General features: G+C 56.6%; 1 protein-coding gene across 6 annotated transcripts; it reads right to left on the reverse strand.

Moving 5' to 3' along the window:
* Nucleotides 1-582: 582 nt before the first annotated feature.
* MLXIPL (MLX interacting protein like) lies at nt 583-18,546 on the reverse strand. Of its 6 annotated transcripts, XM_077787452.1 has the most exons (18): nt 17,915-18,546; nt 11,784-11,890; nt 11,571-11,653; nt 11,290-11,379; nt 11,065-11,109; nt 10,572-10,770; nt 9,823-9,900; nt 7,864-7,959; nt 6,114-6,286; nt 5,437-6,031; nt 4,742-4,815; nt 4,228-4,402; nt 3,472-3,584; nt 3,192-3,311; nt 2,859-2,986; nt 2,448-2,571; nt 1,190-1,319; nt 583-818 (listed from the first exon to the last, which is right to left on the reverse strand). In XM_077787452.1, the coding sequence occupies exons 1-18, from the start codon at nt 18,214-18,216 to the stop codon at nt 691-693; spliced, it is 2,760 nt and encodes a 919-aa protein (XP_077643578.1). In that variant the 5' UTR covers nt 18,217-18,546; the 3' UTR covers nt 583-690. The 6 variants fall into 6 exon arrangements, with proteins under 6 accessions (XP_077643578.1, XP_077643579.1, XP_021396049.1 ...); XM_077787453.1 differs by lacking the exon at nt 11,065-11,109; XM_021540374.2 differs by lacking the exon at nt 7,864-7,959 and having other exon boundaries at nt 4,228-4,399.
* Between the last annotated feature and the right edge of the window lie 367 nt (nt 18,547-18,913).

Below are 18,913 nucleotides of genomic sequence, written 5' to 3' on the forward strand. Positions count from 1 at the left end.
GCGGCCCCTGGCGGTAGCATCGCACCCCCCGCCCAGGCCGTGCCCCATTCAACAGCGGATACCCCTGACTCCTCCTAGGCCCTGTTCTCAGCCCCTGCCTCCCACATAGCCCCGTAACACCCCCCCCCCCCCCCCCCCCCCAGACTCTAACACACTCCCCCAGCACCTGAGCACCCCAGACCGTGCTTTCCACGAAGCCCGGGCTCCTCTCATCTCACTTCCAGCTTCTACGTCCCCCCCGCCACCCCGGTCCCTGCCCTCATGCTCCCCAACGCCAGCTCCCCTCGAGAGACTGCTCCCCCAAAACCCGGCCATCACCTCCCGCCAGCTCTTACCTTAAGCCCGCTCCCTGCCCCCGCCAGCCCCTGCCCGCACCTCCTTTCACACCCCACACCCCCCACGCCAGCCCCGGACCACCCCTCCACAGCCTCTTCCTTCACTTGCCCCCACCTCAGTTTCTCTCATCCCCCGCCCCCAGCCCCTGGCCCCCCTCCCCGTCGCGGCTTTCACCCGTCCCGGTGTCACCCCCCTCAGGTCCCGGCCGTGCCCAAAGCGGCCCCGGGTCTGAAGAGCCAGGCGGAGTCCGTGGCACAGCAAATCCTTTATTGCAGAGGACAGGGCAGGACAGCCCTCGTGCAGTCCCGGTCCCCACGCCGGTGCCCGAGGGACACCCCGTAGCCCCCGGAGTAGTCAGATGGAGGAGGAGGCGCCAGGGCGTCCCAGCGCCGCCACTGCCCGCGCCGCCTGCTCGGGGACACGGGCAGGGTCGCTGAGGATGGCGGTGGAGATGCTCAGCTGCCGCAGGGAGCTCAAGACAGCTACGGGGATAGGGGACAGGGGGCTGGAAGGCGTGACCCATGCTGGGGAAGACGGCGCTGCCCGGCCCCGCTCCAGCCCCCGGAATGGTGGGACTGGTCGCTTCCACAGTCCCAGCAGACGCGGTGAAGGGAAACCCACCCTGAGGAGCTTTGGGGAGGGCTGAGTCTGCCCCGCCGAGACACGGGGTTGGGGCACTTCCGGCTCAGTTGGGGCGTGGGTGTGCCAGGAGCACGGGAAATCACTGATCAGGAGCCCCAGGACGTCCCACACATCATCCCTGCCATCCCCCAGGACACCCCTGTTCTCTTCCCCTCAGTCCATGCCAACCCAACTTGGTCAGTGTGCCACAGCCAGGCACAGGGCCACCTACTTGGCCGAAGTGCTGGGAGGGAGCAGTGCTGGTCCAGCCAAGCGAGCGATGTTTGGGTGAGGCTCTCCATGCTGGCTGTGGACACCATGCCATTGAAAGACTCGAAGAGGGGCCGAATAATGATACTGAACTGTTGGGATCAGAGGAGTTAAGGACCAGCTTTGCTATGACAATGGTCTCACTCCTCCCAGGCATGGGCATCACCCTTCTATCGCAGCAGGACAGACTTTCTTGTCTGGGCATGGAGCAGAACTGCTGGGACAGCAGGACAGGCCATGGAACAGACCTGCTTAGTGCTGTCCCAGCATAGCACCACATCTCACATTAGACCAAACTGCTGGGGTGATGGCCTAAGTGTTACCTGGGTAGGCAGTGGGAGACATTCAAAACCCCTGTCATGGCTGGGGTTGCTAGAAAAGGTTGCTGAGATACAAGACATGTCCTTCAGAGCAGGTCAGGGAACCAGCTAGAAAAGTGCTCAGGGACCAGGCAGGACACCAGTCTGTCCCGTAAGCTCCCCTATTGCTTCCAGCCTGCAGGGACCAGCCTGGTGTTTTTGTGCAGGCAATAATGCACAGAGATGCCTCCACCACAAGCATGTCCTAGAGCCCATGCTGGCTTTACTATACCCCATGTCCTGAGGAAGGAGCTCAGAAGGATGCATCAGAAGTAACCTCTGCCTTGTCCAGATGCCCTTTGCTGGATGGGACTATGGGCAGCAGTGCCTTTCATCACTCTGCCACTTGGGATTTCACAGACCTCACAGGCTCAGCCAGTGATTCCCAGTGTGTCTAATCCATGCTCACAGAGGAGCAGATCCAGCCCTTTGCCCGTAGGTTCCTTGGCCCTTGATCCTCTCCATTCCTGTGTTTCCAGGGTATGGCATGCAACCACCAAGACCAAGCCATCATGTTCACAGCTTTGTGTCTAGACCTTTCCTAATCCATGGCTACTGCCTTTCAGAGCCAGTTCCCATGTCATTGGGAGCAATTCCCTCCATAAGCTTAGCTCCACTTCCCTTCTCCCTGATGACCACTTACCCAACTGTTTTTGATTCCTTGGAGCAGAATATCCCTCCTAACCACAGAATACCAGCATATTCCCACCATGTGACTTTGGCTGGGAAACATCTCCCTGTGGTCCCCAAAGCCTCCTGAGCTTAAGAGACCCCAAAGACCCAGTAGCAGCAGATGAACCAGAGCACCTGGTGTCTAGTGGAGGGTGAGACAGAGCAGCAGGCACTGGCCCCAAAGGATACGATCCAGAACTTCCAGTTCTGCAGTGTGGAGGAGCGAACATACTCATCAAACATTCTGCGCAAGTGGTCAAAGCGCTGTCGTGTGATGGGCACCCCTGTGGCTGGCAGCTGCTCCTGGCATAGGCTGTGGGGAACAACCAGTGTTGTGGGGCCATGTTTGGGAGGCTGGGAAGCTCAGCAGGAGTTGCCAGCCACCTCTCAGGGCAGGTGTGGGACCTGGCCCTACTCTGTCCTGCCTCTTGAGTCTCAACCCTCCCACAGAGAGGATTTGAAGAGGGGCAGTCAGCTGGGAGGTGCTGCAGGGAGCCCTGCCATGTCTGTCCTGCTGCTATCCTGGCACTGCTGCTTGCCCTGCCTGGCTCCCCTAAAGCAGGCAGTGCTCCCCATCTCCCCCAGCCATGGCCTCCTTACTTGATGGAGCCATTGAGCTCCTCGATCTGCTCCCGCAGACGCTGTGCCTCATCCTGCAGAGCTGCCCGCTCCTGCTGCAGCTTGCAGATGTACTCTGCTGTCTTCTGCAGGGTGGTGGCCTTGCTGACCTGGGGGGCCGTGGGGGTGAGAGGGGAAGGGGTCCCAGACTACCCTCCCACAGCCTCACTGTGTGCCTGCTGTGTGCTCCAGCCTCCTGCACCACAGGCTGGGGCGCAGGAGAGGAGGTCTGTGCTGTGGGTCACAGCAGGGATGCAGTGTCTCTGGCTGATGTGCTGTGTTCCTCCATGCCCAGGGCTCACCCTGGGTACTCACCTTGATGCTGGGCTGAGCACTCAGTGTGCTCACCAAGCTGTGCAGTGTGGTGAAGCCAAGCTTGATGTTGAAGCGTCTCTTCTGCTCAGCGGAGATGTGTGTGATGCGGCGGCTCTCCAGCTGCAGGTCAGCGCCGTCAGGCACCTCCCAGCAGCGGGGACAGCATGGGCCACCAGCCCCACTGGGGACAGGCTGGCCCAAAGCGTGAAGTGAAGGTAGATGGTGTCTTGGGGGGAGGAGGAAAGGGGGATGCATATAAAGTTGGCAGCTCTTGCCATACCTTGCTGGACTCAGGCCTTCCTGGACGGGACATGGGCTGGTGCAGGGAGATGCTAGTGCCCTGCCTTGCAGTGAGTCCTGGGGAAACCTGGCTTGGCTTGGGCCAGTCACTGCCTGAAAAAGGAAAGGTGCTGCTATGAAGAGTGTGATAGCAACAGTACTCATGACAAGGTGATGTCTCAGCACCTGGGACAAGCAGAGAGGGGCATCCCACAGTGCTGTCCCCACCCCAGGACAAGCCACCCCACTCAGCTGATGGGGATGCTCCACTTCAGCCTCCAAGCACACATTATCCCAAGTCCCTCTCATTTTACAGCTGTTCAGAAATGAGAACATCTGAGATTTGACATTTTAAATGCCCAGTATTTCTTGGGGTGGAAATTGCATGGAAAGAGTTGTGAGGGCAGCAAGGTTGTGGTGTGCAGCACCAAACTGAACTGGGAACACCAGAGCCCGGTTTCCAGCAGCCGCACTGGGTACTGTAGGTGAAAGCGGATGCTTCTTGCTCCAAAACCAAGCTCCGGGGTTTCAAAACCACAGTCTGACATTTTGTTCCATTTTTGTCTTTCCCTATTTCTGCTTTTGCTGCTGGAGAAAGAAGCAGGCAAAGGGGCACAGAAGGAATCATCCAGGCTCAGCAGGATAAATGGAAATAGCCAGGATTGTAGCCAAAATGAAAATTCCCACAGCGCTTTGTCCAAGCTCTCTGCAGGAGCCCCAGTGCCCTGTGGAGCTCCTTGGGGTGGTCCAGACTCACCACAAGCTGATGTGGGGGACAGCTGCTCTGTCTTGGGGACTTGCAGGGGGCCCAGCTGTGTGTCCACTGTGTGCAGCAACACCTGGGAAGGGCTGGAGCCAGGAGCCAGTCCTGGGCTCATCTGGGCCATTCTGGAGAGGAAGGTGGCAGGGACTTTGGGGACAGTGCTCTGCTGCTGGGAGAAGACAGAGGAAGGGGATTTGGGGGATCAGCACCCCACGCACACCAGGTTGCACCAGGATGTGCAGCTCCTGCCATCATCTGCAGGGGCAGCCACAGTGCCCCAGAAAAGGGGCCCTGCAAGCAGGATGTCTCTTACTTCTGCCTTGATTGTTTTATAGGACAAGAAACTCAGGCAACTCCTGCCATCCCCAGCCACCCAGCCACATGCCCCCTCCTTCCCTCCATTTCTGTCCAGCCCCCACCAAAGTGTGACCTCCAGAGCCCACCTTCACCCCTTCCCCAGCAGCCAGGAGAAGGCAATTCCCAACCCAGGGGGGTTTTTAGTGCTTACCGGGGAGATAGGGGTCGTGGGCATGAGTCCTGCACCCATTGGGCAAGGGGTATCCAGCGCCAGATCCTGCTTGGCTGAGGGGGTAGGGAGCAGATGGGCACTGCTGTGTGAAGCTCTTGGGGCTGGGCTGACCTTCCCTGCCCCAGGAGACAGCTAGTCCCTCCCTGCACCAGAACTGCTTCAGCCCCTTCCCTGCTGGATTGCCCCAGAGAACAGGGATGTATCTCTGTAGGAGGAGTCTATTCTCCTCACAGGGGAGTTCTCAGGAGTTTCGGGCAGGCAGGGAGCCCTAGCCCCTCCTCAAGCAAGCAGAGGGCCATAACAGTGCCCAAGGGATCTGTCTTATCACACCGACAGGTAGCATATCAGGCAGGATACCAGTGGCCCCCCAGCCGTTGCGCCAACAGAGCCATAGAGACCAGACTAGGGTCACAGGAAATTCCCAGCAGTGCCTGTGGCCAAGTCCGGGGGCTGGGCTTATTCTCCCTCTGAGGCCACTGAAGCCAGGGCTGATCCCTCAGGTATGGCTTCACCCATGGCTTTGGAACTATCCCACTATGGAGACTGCCATGCGCCCTGCCCAGTATTCCCTGTGTTGCAACCCCAGGGAAAAATGGGGTCCCCACTCTGAATCCCACAACACCATGCCCCCCACCTCACTCCTGTGTCCCCCCACAGCCCCCCAACCCTGTTACCTGTGGTCAGGAGCTGGCTCGGGCAGCGGTTGGGCTCAGGCAGGTGGGACAGGGGGTGTCCTGGTAGCCTCCTTGCCTTGGTGCCACTGGGCTTTGCCTTGGGCTGCCCACCCTCACCCTGGGGTGGCCCCTTGTGGGGGGTAAACCTGGAGTTGCCCAGCAGGGTGGGGGGCAGGAGCTGGGAGACAGCAGGGCTGGAGTACCCCTGGGGCCCCATGCCTGTGGCATAGCCCAACCCTGGGACGTAGGGGGCAAAGCAAGGGCTTGAGAGAGGGGAGGCAGGGTGGGTGGCAAGTGAGGGGTCAGGTGAACTGCTGTAGGGGAGCTTAGAGCGGGGGGCCGAGGTGGGGGAGAAGGGGGGTTCCAGGCTCAGCAGTGGTGCCCGGGGGGACGGGACTGGGGGGGCATAGTGGGGTGCTGGTGGCTCCGGGCCAAGGCACTTGCCAGGGAAGTCGTACTGCAGTGTGGGCTTGTGTCGGATCTGGGGGCTGAGGCTGCTGGGTGCCACTTCGGGGGGTTCAGGGGGCAGGGGGGCCAGGGGCAGCTCAGAGCCCAGGAAGGCGCTGTGGAGGCTGAGCTGGGAGGCACCACTGGGCTGCAGAAGACATGGCAGGGTCAGGATGGGTGACTGGTACACCACCAGTAAGCCAAAGGCTGCAGGCTGGGATCCCACTCACCTGCAGGAGGGTGCCAGGTAGGAATGGGGTCTCGGAGCTCACAGGCAGACCCCGAGCACCCATCAGGGACCCCCCACTGCTGAACAGGGGCTCAGCCATGGGTGAGAAGCAGGATGGGTCCTGGTAGCCCAGTTGTGTCTGAGATGGGGATGGCCGGTGGCTGGTGAAGATTTCTGCGGAGCCAAGTAGAGAAACAGCGACCGGCATAAGTGGACGTGCCCGGCAAGGAGGGGGACACCATGGGGCATGAGGGGTGGAACCATACCCTGCTACTGGCACTCTGCACTTTTTGGGGTTAGGGCATCTCCAGCAAATTTTCACTCAGGGCCAACAAGTTCTGTGCTGCCCACTGCACTGCTGCTTTGCGTGCAGCCTGTGGCTAACCACATCCCATGGCCTTCCCGAAGCCAAGCCGCGTGACCCTGCCATGACTCCTACTCCCTTCCTCTCTCCTTCCCACAGCCCTGGTCCTTCCGCAGGCCCAGACACCACAGCACAAAGGGCTGGCCCCACACTTTTGGCAGCTCTCTCCCTGGGTGCATCAGCCCCATGAATGCCTTGGCTCAGTGCCTGTGTCAATGCTGGTTCTGGCATCGCCACAGGGAGGGTTTTTCATGGAGAGGATGACTGTGGGACACGGATGGCACCACTGGATGCTTCCCTGTAGGATGCAGTAGGAGCGTTCACTATGTTTGCTGCCTAGCAGCCCCTGGCACAGATGCAGTGCCTGAGCAGGCACTGGGAACAGGCACTTGCATCTCCTCTGGGAATCACCTAGCTGTGCTCTCCAGCCCTTGGCTGGCACTAGCATGCCAGCTCCAGGCCCTGCTGCTAGTTCTGCCCACCTGGTGTGCACAGCCATGCTTAGGGCACCATCTGTGGTCCAGGCTGCAGCACCTGGGGTGCCCTGGCTGGGACCCACAAAGGCCTACGGTCCTGCTGAATCTACACCAGAGGAGCAAACATGCCAGCACTGTGGATGCCAGGGGACTGGACATGGTGATGATTCCAGCACACCACACGCTGCCATCTGAGGGGAACACTGATGTGAGACAGGACAGAGCCACTGCTGAGATGTCCCAGTCAGCTCTCAGACTGCCTCTTACGCCTGCCACAGCCATGGTGAATCCCTGACAGCATGTCAGGGCCATCCTTGCCCCTCCACAGGCCAGCACTCTATGTGTGCCGCAGTGCTGCCAGGCAGGAGCTTGGCCTTCCTGGGATGCAGTCCCAGCCCCACATTGCCCCCACCTCAGTCATGCTCGCACAAAGATGTCTCTGCCACCAGCACTGAAGCTCTGCAGGTATTTATAGGAATCTGTGGTACCCAGCCTGCCAGATCCAATTGTGCCTCTCACCGTGCCAGGCCCTCTTGTGCCTCTCACTGTGCTACAGGGATAGAAGGTGGCTGGCAGTCCCTGGGAGCCTGGTCCTCCCTTTCTCCCACCCTTCCTCACCCCATAGCTCTTGCCCATGCTCCTCCTCACTGTCGTATTGGCCTGTTACACTCTAGGCAGTGAGGCATGGCCAGGGCACAGCCTACACAAGGGAGAAGAGCCTGCATGGTCAGCAAACCACACCTTTGGTATCCTGCTCAAACCTGGGGATTATCTCCAATGTGCTTGGGCCTTCCCAACCCAAAGACCCTTCAGCACTTGTCCCAGGCTTTGGGGAGAGCCCTGCAGTGCAGCAGGGCATTGCCACCCCATGGGACAGACAGCCCAGCCCCAGTGCCCAGCACTGATCCTACCTGGAGCACGGTGCCAGCAGGGCACAGGGCTGGACTGCTCCCTCGCCTCTGCCATCAGCACTCGTCCATCTGCCTCACACCGCACTCCAGCACCCACTGCAAACACGAGATGCTTCCTCATTTGGGGATTGGTTTGCAGGCACTGACTGACAGGCACTGAGCTCTGCCACACCACCCCACACAATGACAGCCCTGTGACCTCATGTGCTTACCCCACATGCCTGCCCTGTCTAGCTCTGCACAAGGCTGCTGGGTGATCCTTGCTCCCAAGTTGCCTGCCCTGCTGAAAAAGTGACCTTTTGGGACATCATTGGGTTGGCTGGCACCCAGCATCCCTATCTCCTCTCCCCACTCTCCCCACAGTCCCAGGGGTACATGGCACACACAGTGCTCAGATGTAACATCTTATCACCCAGGGAGCTGCTCCATCCAGGACAAAACTCCCACTGACAGGTCTCCAAGCACCCTATGGGATGCTGCTCTGTCCCAGGACACACTAGCCTGGCAGACCAGGAGCCACAGCTAGACTTGGAACCCTGCTCAGCCCCAACAGTGTCCTTGGGCTAAGGCACTGGACATGGTCAGAGCAGGAAGGGATGTTTCCTTCTGATGTTATGGTCTGCAGTAAGACCCATCCCATTGCCAAGAAGCACCCTGAAGCAAAAATGGAGGCATTTTCCCCATAAAAAAGCCAACCTAACTGATATATTGTCTCAGAAAGGAATCACTGCGCTCCTGCCATCTCCTGCTGAGCTTGAGGCCATGCTGGGCCCTCAGACAGATTCTGAAGCTACTGCTGTGACACCATACAGAACCTCTCAGGATAAGGAACACTTACCAAAGGTCAATTTGACCCACTTGTAGCTGTCACACCTTCTAGCAACTGATGCCCACTTGGAGCACCAGGCACAGAAGGTGAAGCACCTGCCATGACAACAGACCCTCCACCCTGCATGCCTCACTCTGATGGGATCTCTGGTTGCAATGAGTTGAGAGGGTGCTGGCAGGAGTCTTCCCACCTCATCCATCCCAAGAGCATCCATTCCAAGGGCACCCATGCCACCACCTGCCCTGGCACATAGAGTGCCCAGCCTGCTCCCTGCCAGCATCTGGTCTTGCAACACTCCACAGCCATATGGTGCAAGTACCCTTCTTTCCTCCTCCTGAAGGAAGTGGAGATGGACCATGGAGCTCCAGCCTGCTCACACAGGGGTCTGGAGATGCTGGTGCTGCCCAAGGCCACTAGCTATAACTGGGTAGCTAGCTCTGGCATGTAGAGGGCAAAGCTGGTCACCAACAGTGCCTTGCTCTGGCATTTATGGTCACTGCTGTGACCAAGACATATCCCAGATGACTGCATGGATACTCACAGCTCAGAGCCTACATGGCAGCATGGGGCAGTTTGCCCCTGCCCACTTGCTGGTGTTCCCACAGTTGGAAATTAGTGCCAGATTTGTCTTTGGGCAGCCTGGCAGGGACACTGACTTGTCCCCAGGGCATGTAGCACAGCCCTGTGCAGGGTCCCAGCTCCAAACCAACCACCCAGGCTGGCTGGTCAGTGGAGTGAGGAGGGGACTCAGCAGAACTTACTCTCTAGAGGTTTCCTCTTCCTCTGGGGGACAATTGTCCTTCCTCTATCTGCAGCCAAAATGAGGGGCTTTAGCACTCCTGGAAATAACCTCTTTTTGTAGAAATCTCCTCCCACAGCTCGTGGCCAAGCCCTTCCTGACCTTCTGTGGCTCTTTCCAGGGGCAGGCAGGCACAACAAGGCTCTGCCTTCATTGCCTACAGCCCCTGCCCATCCATGCTGCTTTTCCTATGCCATTAGATGTGCAGTGCTTTCTGCCTGCCTCAGCAATTCCCACTACTGCCAGGCCAAACCTGTGACCCCCCCATTTCAGGCAGTCACAGCGTGCAGGGCTGGGTGGGATGCAGTACTTCAACCAGGCTGCCTCTTACCTGATATGTCCATGTCATCCAGGCTGGGCTGCAGGGGTGCCAAATCCGGCTGTATCATGTCAGCATTCCCAACATATGCTGGAAGAGGGCAGAGCTGGAACATCAAAGCCCAGCCACTGCATCCCTGAGACCCACCTTGAGGGCTGCTCTCACCATTGCCCTGACACCTACTTGGCTGTCACATCTCTGTGTCACCCCAGAATCACCCTGTATCTCCTGGGCAGGGAGAAAAGTTCCTACCCTGAGGAGAGCCAGGGACATCCCATCCTATCTCACCACTGTCCATCAGCCCCTCTAGGGCCTCATCCAGCTCCCAGGAACCCCAGTGAAAGGCTGATCATTGGCACAAGACCTGTCTGGAGCTGCAGATGCCCAAGGGACATGGCCAGGTAGGGACAGCAAAGAGTGGCCATGGAAGCAGGACCTGCCCTGGGGGCTGGGGCAAAGTCCTTCATGGTGCTGGTGGTCCCTGGGGAGCTCAGCCTTGGGACAGAGCATGCTGATGCATAGGGAACCAAAGGAGAAGGGGATGACCCCACCCTGCCCAAACACTCCTTAGCATCCCCTCCCCTGGTGGATCCTGTTTGGGCAGAACAGACACACCCCTTCCCCCTGCCCAATCAGGGCAGATGCCAGGGGACCCTGCCTGCCCAAAAGGACATGGCTGGCAGCTCTCAGGGGCTAAACCAAGACAAAAAAATCTGGATTCCTCCTCCACATCCTGCTGAAGCATGGTCTGCAGCACCTACCATCCTCAGGGAGTGCCTGGTGGGTGCTGGGCATCTGTGTCATGGTGAAGAGGGTGTCAGATATGTCTGAGAGGAAGGTGTCCAAATCGAAATGCTGCCTGCTCCCATGCTCCTCCTCCTCATCTCCAAGCAGCATGGGCACCACATTGCAGAAGAGCTGGTTGCACCATTTCTCTGTTGGCCTCCAGACATCCTCGTCCTACATGAGGTAGAGCAAAGGAGCCGAGTGGACCTTTCATGGGTAGGGTCCATGTCTGGCTGTCTGGCTGCCCACCCAGCAGCCCCCATGCTCCCTGCAGTGTTTGTTCCCTCCAAACCTTAAGGCCTGGCACATTGCTACTTCCAGAGGGTGAATCCAGCATCCCAGGTGCTTAGCATCCCATTCCAATGGGTTTATCATGCCCTGGGGCTTTTCTTTGCCTTTCTACCCAGTGCAGGAGTCCAAACTGCGTTCCCCTTTCTCCCTCTTCCCACCCTTTCTCAGCAGACTCACCCGCTTTGGACTGGAGATCCCTCCCTCCCGTGTGGATTTTCGGAGCTGGAAGGAGAAGACAGCCTAGGTCACCCCCCAGGCAGGGAGAGCTCAGGGGGCCAGCCAGCAACACCCTGCCATGCTGGCAAAGTCATGTCCTGCCCTGTCAGCCATGGCTCCAAGTTGGTTCCATCCCACTGCTGGTACTGCCACAGGATGGGGAGCAGCACAGGCAGAGCCACTCACCCGTTTCTTATAGTAGATCCTCCACTTGTGGTACTCCCTCATCACCACCTCAATGCGGCGTTTCCAGTAGTTGCCCTCCAGCACGACAGCCTGGGGGACAGGACAGGGGGTCATGGCTGAGCTCTCTGGCCCCAGCACCCAACAGCCAGGCCTGCCTTCCTTGTGCCTTGTCAGAAACACCTTTTTCAGCAAATCTATGAAATGCAACGTGTTCCCAGATCTCCACTGTGTCACACAGACCTTGGTGCTGCCCCAAAGAGCTGCAAGGGACCCTGTCCTACCTCTGGTTTTCGGTGCTCATCAGCCTCCATGCCTTCCAGAGGGGTGATGAAGCCACACATGGGGTTTTTCCTCCGCTCCACATCTGCACAGGGGAGAATACAGTTGGCTATCCCTATCTCTGCACTCCTCCACAGTCATTACAGCGCCAGCCCCATCCCACTGGCACAGCCTGGCATCTGGCAGACATAGTGGGGCCTGGTGCCCATACTCACATTGTATGTACCATGCTCTCCAGATCACATTGTTGAGTCGAATCTTATCCCAGCAAAGCAGCCGTAGCCCCTTGAAATTCTTCCACTTCGGAGATACTAGCTTCCCACTGAAACACCAAGCAAAGGGGAGGCTGAGGGGCACCACCTTGAAAGATGTCCAGGGGCCACCAGCCTGGTGGTAGGTCAGGAACAGGTACAGCCACATGACTCTGCTGGAGGTGCTTGCCAGGCACCTGTGGGAGTACCCAGTGGAGCATTCCAAGTTCCTGCACACCCTGTGAACAGCACAGACCTAAACCCTGAGCTTCACAGACCCACAGAAGGCTTCTCAAACCCCTGGATTAAAGCACAGCCCATTGAAGCATTGATTACTTGATGTTTGAACCCCAGCTTTGAGGTGGGATCCTGCTGCCCCTGACTACACCAACTGTGTACTGGCCCTGGGGGACAGGAAGGTAAGTCTCTGGCCCAGATGACATCCATGGTGACATGTACTGTAGTGGCTCTTGCCTCATCACAGTGTTTGGGCAGCTAATTCTGACCCTTCCTTTAGCACCAGGCAAGGCTTGGAAATGCTGCCTTCAGCTGGAGCAGTCAAGGGCAGCCCTTGTGGAGGGTCTGGGAAGGCAGGACAACACTGGAGGATGTTCAGGATGTTAAGGGACACTTGCCTGTGCTCCAAGACAGACACAGAATGACACCAGCCCTGGTCTATTCTCCACACCGATCCCTCCAAACCTGCCCCCCCAGCCTGAGCTGAGCTCCCTGCTTCCCATTTCCTGGTTCTGAGGCAGCTGTGCTTGTTCTGCAGCTCATCGTAGTGGTGGTGGTGATGTCCCCGATGGGACCTGCAGTGCAGGAAGCCTCATTTCCTCCTCGTCCTCATCTTGTTTCCATCCAGCTGAGGAACACAACCCCTCATGTGCAGCCACTGAGGAAGTCCTGAGGGTCCTGCTGCCCCAGGAGCTCTGAGGGGGAAGCCAGGGTCCCTCTGCCTTACTTTGGAGTCCATTTCACATCTCCAACTCTCCCAGCAACATGGTGTGGCTTCAGGACAATGCCAGGTGCTCCAGGGGTCCCTTTGAGAGCTGGCTGCAGGCTGCATGGCATTCCTGCCTGGGAAACCATGTCCATGTTCAGTAGAGAGTTTGTACCTTAAATATCTTGGTGCTGCTTTAACTCCTACTTTTCCTTGGCACATGCATGGAGCAGGAAAGGTGGAAGCGGAGCTGGTGTCAGGGTGCTGCTGTATCCCGTGTTCCCAGCCTCTCCAGGTGCCATCTGGCATGCCCCCAGGGAGGTGCATGAAGGCTCTGACTTGTTCATTAAAGCTTGTGAAACCTCTAAGTGCTCTCAAATAATGATTTTGGTGGGTTCTGTTTTGACCTGCTTTGTAATCCGCCTCTGGCAGAGGAGGAAGACTGGACACCCCTGCAATTCTGAGCCTGATGCAGGGATGTGTCTAGGAGCAGGTGCAGGAGTGGATGGGGATGGTCTCCCAAGGGAGACCCAGCCTGACACATGGCCCCCAGGGCTGGGGAAGGACCTGTGACTCCAGCCTGCAGAGAGTTAAGGCTGACACTGACCACTCTGCTATCATCAGGATTTTGAACTTTCCCCAAGCGCACATGGCAAACAGCAAGATGGTGCCAAGTGGAGGAGCCAATGGAAGAGACAGGATTCCTGGGCACATGGCCAGATCTTACTGGTCAAGGCCATGTTCCTCACTCACAGCCAGCTAAAAAGAGCAGCCTGAGCCTGTGGGACACACCTTGGCCTCGTGCAAGGCCAGTGGGCCATGGCTAGGAGTTGCTGTGGGACCTGGAGGCAGTGGAAGCCTTTGAGCTTTACTACCAAATGCCTTGTCTCCCCCTTAATGATCCTTTCTGTTTTGGGGCTTAACAGGCTGATCTTTGCTCCCTGCTATTCCTTGAAAAGGGCCCCACCCTTCACTGCAATTATCTCCCCAGGGGAGACGGACACAAACTTCACATTGAACCGTGGGAAGGTTATAGGGTGCCCCAAACAGGTTGGGGGTCCTGCTGCCCTACACTGTCAAAAGGAGGGGGACACAGATCCAGCCATAGGCTACAGCCTGTTTGGGGTTCAGGGTGAGGTGGGCTGGCACCCACCAGTGGCAGGTACCACCTCTGGCAACAGGGCTCAGCCTGGGTCCAATGCTGGCATGGGGCCAGCAGTACCTTGTTTGGTCTGTGACTCATTTACCTATCCAGCAGTTTCAGGTGTTGCAGTCCCTGATTTCATGGCAACACGGGTACTTTCCTCTTCATCAACAGCAAGAGGAGCTGCTGTATGAAAAGAGGAGTGATCTGGAGAGATGGAGGGCTGCACCAGCACAGCAGCCCAGCCCCTATGTATGATCCTTGAACAGGATCAGGCTCAAAACCTTGGGGAATGACCAAAGAAAGAAGTGCAACTCCCTGCCACAAATGACAGCAGAACCACAGTGCAGCGTGGGTGGGTTTAGCCCAAGCACGAGCCTTTCCCACTCATCAGAACCTCTAGAATGGAGGTCATCTGCAAGAAAAAATAAGGTTGAATTATGAACTCCACTGGGTGCATCCCTGGAATCTCTGCCTGGTGTTCACTACCCCTGTGTGAGCATTTAGGGCACTGTGAATTAGAGAATCAATAGCAGCAGTTCCACTTCTCCCAGGGGAGACACAGGCTAACAAGAGGATGAATTAGTAGGGAATTGTCACACAGTTTTAAATCACAAGAGAGGCTGAGTGTATACTCCAAGTCACTTCCCAGTCTGATGTCCCTGCTTGTCAGGTCTCCTCTCCGGAGCACAAGACAAATGTTGGCAGGTAAGACCACAAATTACTGCAGTTCACATCTCCCAGTCTGCCCCCAGTTTTCCTTCCTTCAGGAGGATGTTCCCCAGATCAGTGATTCCCAACATTAAGTCACAGGAGGGGGAGTGAGGCCAGCCATGGCACTGTGCAGGTCACACTGTGGTGATGGAGAGGATGAGCCTTCTCATGCTAAGGCCAAAATGTCAGCAGCTCCTGAGGGAGCTCAGCTCCACCCTCAGCTTTTTGGATAATGAGATGCAGCCAGGTGAGCTGCAGGGGGAAACAACATGCAAGGAATGCAGGAAGGATGCAAGGAATGCAGGATGTTCCAGGAGAAGGAGTGAAAAAGGATCATTAAGCAGGAAGCTGCTCTAAATGTCCTGGGATATAGGTAAAAAGGAACTGCTTTATCCTAGCCTTAGGATGAAGACTTCAGAGAGGGGAGTTGCTTCTATTTGGGGAATCTGAGGAAACAAATTACTGATGGAAGAAAACTTTGATGTGGAGAGAGCATTTCTTTACCAGTGAGGGGTGAGGTACAGTCCTGCCCATGGAAGGAAGATAAGTCATATCCCCAGAATGATTGCTTAGACTGAGACAGGACTGCTATAATGTCTGTGAAAAGCAGAGGAGGAATGCTGGAGAGGGGAAGAATTCCAGCGGTAACCATTGAAAAATATTTAGGGAAAGTTTAGTGAGTTACCTTTGAAATGGTGTGAGCCCAGACAGCAATGGATGCAGCAGGCACAGCTCACCAGGAGACAGGATGGTTTTCCCCTCTGCTCCACACTGCTATGGCCAAGCCTGGACATTGTGTCCAGTGGACAGAGAGGGAGGTATACAAACTGGAGTGATCCTGGAGGAGACTATCAAGGTGGCTGGGGACTAACATATATGACAGAAGAGGACTGTGAGGGATGGGTTTGTTCAGCCTGCAGAAGGTGAAGAGAGAATTACTGCCATCAGCTGCCCTAAGGAGGAGATGGAGCCAGACAGTTCTCAATCATACACTGAGAAAGGCCAAGGGGAAACAGACCTAAGAATTGGAACAGGGAAACTCCAAACTACAGCCACAGACAGCAATTCCCTAGGGGAGAGGAGCAGCCCTGAGCAGGCTGGACAGATGGTGAGGTCACATCCTAGGGCTCCATCTGTCAAAGTAATGGCTCTGAGCAACCTGACTTGGCTTTGGATCTAGCCCTGCCCTGCATGAGAGTTGCATGATGAAATCCACAGGTGCCTCCCAGGTGACAGCTTACAGTGGTTTCTCCTTGGTTAGGAATTTAGTCTGAGCTTAACTGTGGGTGCTCTCCTGAGGGCTGGAGGATACTGGGCTGGTGACCCCAACTGAGGCTGTTCTGCCTCTGGGAACCTGGATGGGAGGGGAAGTGTGAAATGACAGGTGATGCAGACCAGTATCAAATCAGACAACACTAAATGTAGAAATGCACCAAGAACACTTAACTCCATTATTCCACCCTGATACCTTTCTCTAGCTGCTGCCTACAAGAGTGTAAAAAAATTATTAGCAAAAGAAAAGCTAAGAGAGCTGGGGTTGTCCAGCCTGGACAACCTTAGAGACCTTAGAACCCCTCCCAGTGCTTAAAGAGGATCCAAGAGAGCTGGAGAGGGATTTTGGTCAAGGGCCTGGAGTGACAGGAAAAGGGGGGATGATTTCACAATGTCAGAGGACAGGACTAGATGGGATATTGGGAAGAAATTCTTCCCTATGAGGGTGGTGAGATCCCAGCACAGGCTGCCCCATCCCTGGAATTGTCCAAGGCCAGGCTGGACAAGGCTTGGGTGAGCATCCCATTACATAGGAGCCAGTATCTGCACTGCCATGCTCAGTGCAGGAAGGAAATGAGCCACTGAGATTCCAGGTAGTGGGGAAAACTGGAGCAATAGAACCCTGACTGCAGTGGAATGGCCAGCCCCCAGTTACACACAGTACTCCAGTTGTCAAAGCCCTTGTACCCTGTCTGTTTCCACTCTGCCTGGGAGCTCCTGAGCCCAGGGGCACACTGAAGCTTCCTTGCACCTCATGAGTCTACAGTTTGAGCACCCTGGTGTGACAGTGTCTGTTTCTCCAGCCTCAAATCTGCAGGGCTCAGTATGGAAAGAATGGGGCTGGGAGAAGAAAAGGCAGCGAGGCCACCAGTGTTTCTATGACCCTTGTTTGTGGCACTCAGGAGTGACCTGCCCAGCCAGGAAGCATGATCCTTACCTGGGTTACCCCATGCTGAGGCTCCCTGTGATCCCAGAGAGCACTGCTATGCTGTGCTGGCTGCTGGCAAACTGGGATGATTCCATCCATCTCTTGGGATATGATCAAGGGTCAGATGTACACAGCCATGCGGGAACTGGTACCCTCTGTGCCAAGGATGCCCTGGCAGTGACCACATTCCCTATTGCATTGAGCACTTGAGGACTCCAAGGCAAACCAGAGAGCTCAGTCACTGGATGAGATCCTGGATGAGGTAATGGGCACCTCTTCAAGGCTGCTTTGCTGAGGTTTTGCTTTCACGTGGTAGAACATCATCATCTAGGTTTTCACATTTGGACATCTTGGGAGAGCTATACAAGTGGTGTGGCACTGACTCCATGCTGATGCCGTGCTGGAGAGAACTCAAAACCTCGGGGCTTGGCAAAGGAGGGGAGCTGCCTCCAAAAATGTGGACTGTGGCCATAAGAGACACACTGCACTCTGTCCTGCTGTCACCAAAGAGCTGCCACTGGGCTTTGGCAATTTGTACAGCAGGGGAACAATGCAGGCACCCATCTGATTTTGCAGGAGAGAAGGAGGAAAGCTTTCAGGAGACCTTGGATAAAAGCCATGCAGCCATCCAGTCCCAAGTGCTACTGCATATCATGGAATAACCTCAGGACATGGGGATAGAGCCAAGGACAGAAGGCAGGACTGCTCTGGGCTGGACTGCCAAACAACTGAGTGTTAGCTGTCCACAGAGTCACTGCTGCTCTACAGAGTGTGCTAGGTCTGGCCATGGAGGAAATACAGCTGGACACAGTGACGCCTGATCTCATGCAAAAATGGAGAAAAGTCAAGATACATGTGGAACAGAGAAGCTTCTCACTTGGCTCTGCAGCCAACAACCCAGCATCAGCTCTCTCTCCCTGAAACTTTCCAGGATGGCAATTTCTGAGCATATGACACATCACAGCCCATGAAAAAGAGGAGGAGGAGGTCAGATGGAAAAAAATTCCTGGCTGGGGAACGGGGGGGCTCAGCTAGCCTCCTGCCTTCAGCCAGCTGGGGGTCTGTAAGACACACACAAGGGCTCTAGGACTCACCTGTACTCCAGGCTCATGCACTCAAAGAGCCGGGTGAGGGTTGGGTCAATACTCCGGGGATCAGCCAGCTCGGGCTCGGCACGGTGGTGCCGCCGCCGGGGTAGCGAGTCGCTGTGCGGGCACGACACCATGAAGTGGCCACTGTGGATGACCTGGGAGTAGTTCTGTGCTGCAGCACTGGGTCCTGTGCCACCCACAGCCGTGTCCTCTGAGTCTGAGTCAGAGTCAGAGTCGGAGACGGGGCAAGGCCCAACCGGAGGCTCCAGGAATGGTCCCGGTAGTCCCACCTGAGTTCCTGCCATTCCTGCTGCCTACTGGGGAACCCTGATGGATCTGACCCGGCACTGTGATCCGTGTCCCCGTTGAGCTGAAGCCCTACAGACACTCCATTGGCATCGAGCACATGCTGAGCTCCCCAGTACAGAACACTGGCACCACGCCTCCTGCTAGGCACCTCCTCCAGCCGGCCCACAGCACCATCTGTTCCTTGCTCCAGGGTTCAGCGGTTGGTTCCCCAGGGCTGATGCACTGCCAGCCCTATTTATGGCGCTGCTGGCTGATCCCGCCCATGGCAGGCCTTCAGCAGGACACATCTGGTGGCCACCAAGCACCAGAGCTTCAGCTCCATGCCACTGTCCTGCTCCAGCAGTGTCCTAACAATCCCAGCTTTTACATCCCCCACACACCTGGGGCGGGGCACTGCAGGTCCCCTGTCCCCCCGTTGCTGTGGCCAAGGGTTGGCTGGCGGTCGGCTCTGTTTACCTGGAGTTAATCACTGATCCTGGGTGCTGGTGGAGTGAGGAGCAGGCGGTATTTACCCAGTGCCTTGCTTTAATGGATCTCCCTGCACTTTCAAGGGAACAAATACAGATTAAGGGACACAAACAGGTAAAATTATAGCAACGGGCACTCTGTTCAGCACAAGGCAAGCCAAGGCACTGAGCCAAGTGCCGAGCTGAGAAACAGCCCCAGGAAAGCCTGCTCCAAGCGGAGATCCAG

This window comes from Lonchura striata, chromosome 20, assembly GCF_046129695.1.
Source record: "Lonchura striata isolate bLonStr1 chromosome 20, bLonStr1.mat, whole genome shotgun sequence".
Lineage (NCBI taxonomy): Eukaryota > Metazoa > Chordata > Aves > Passeriformes > Estrildidae > Lonchura > Lonchura striata.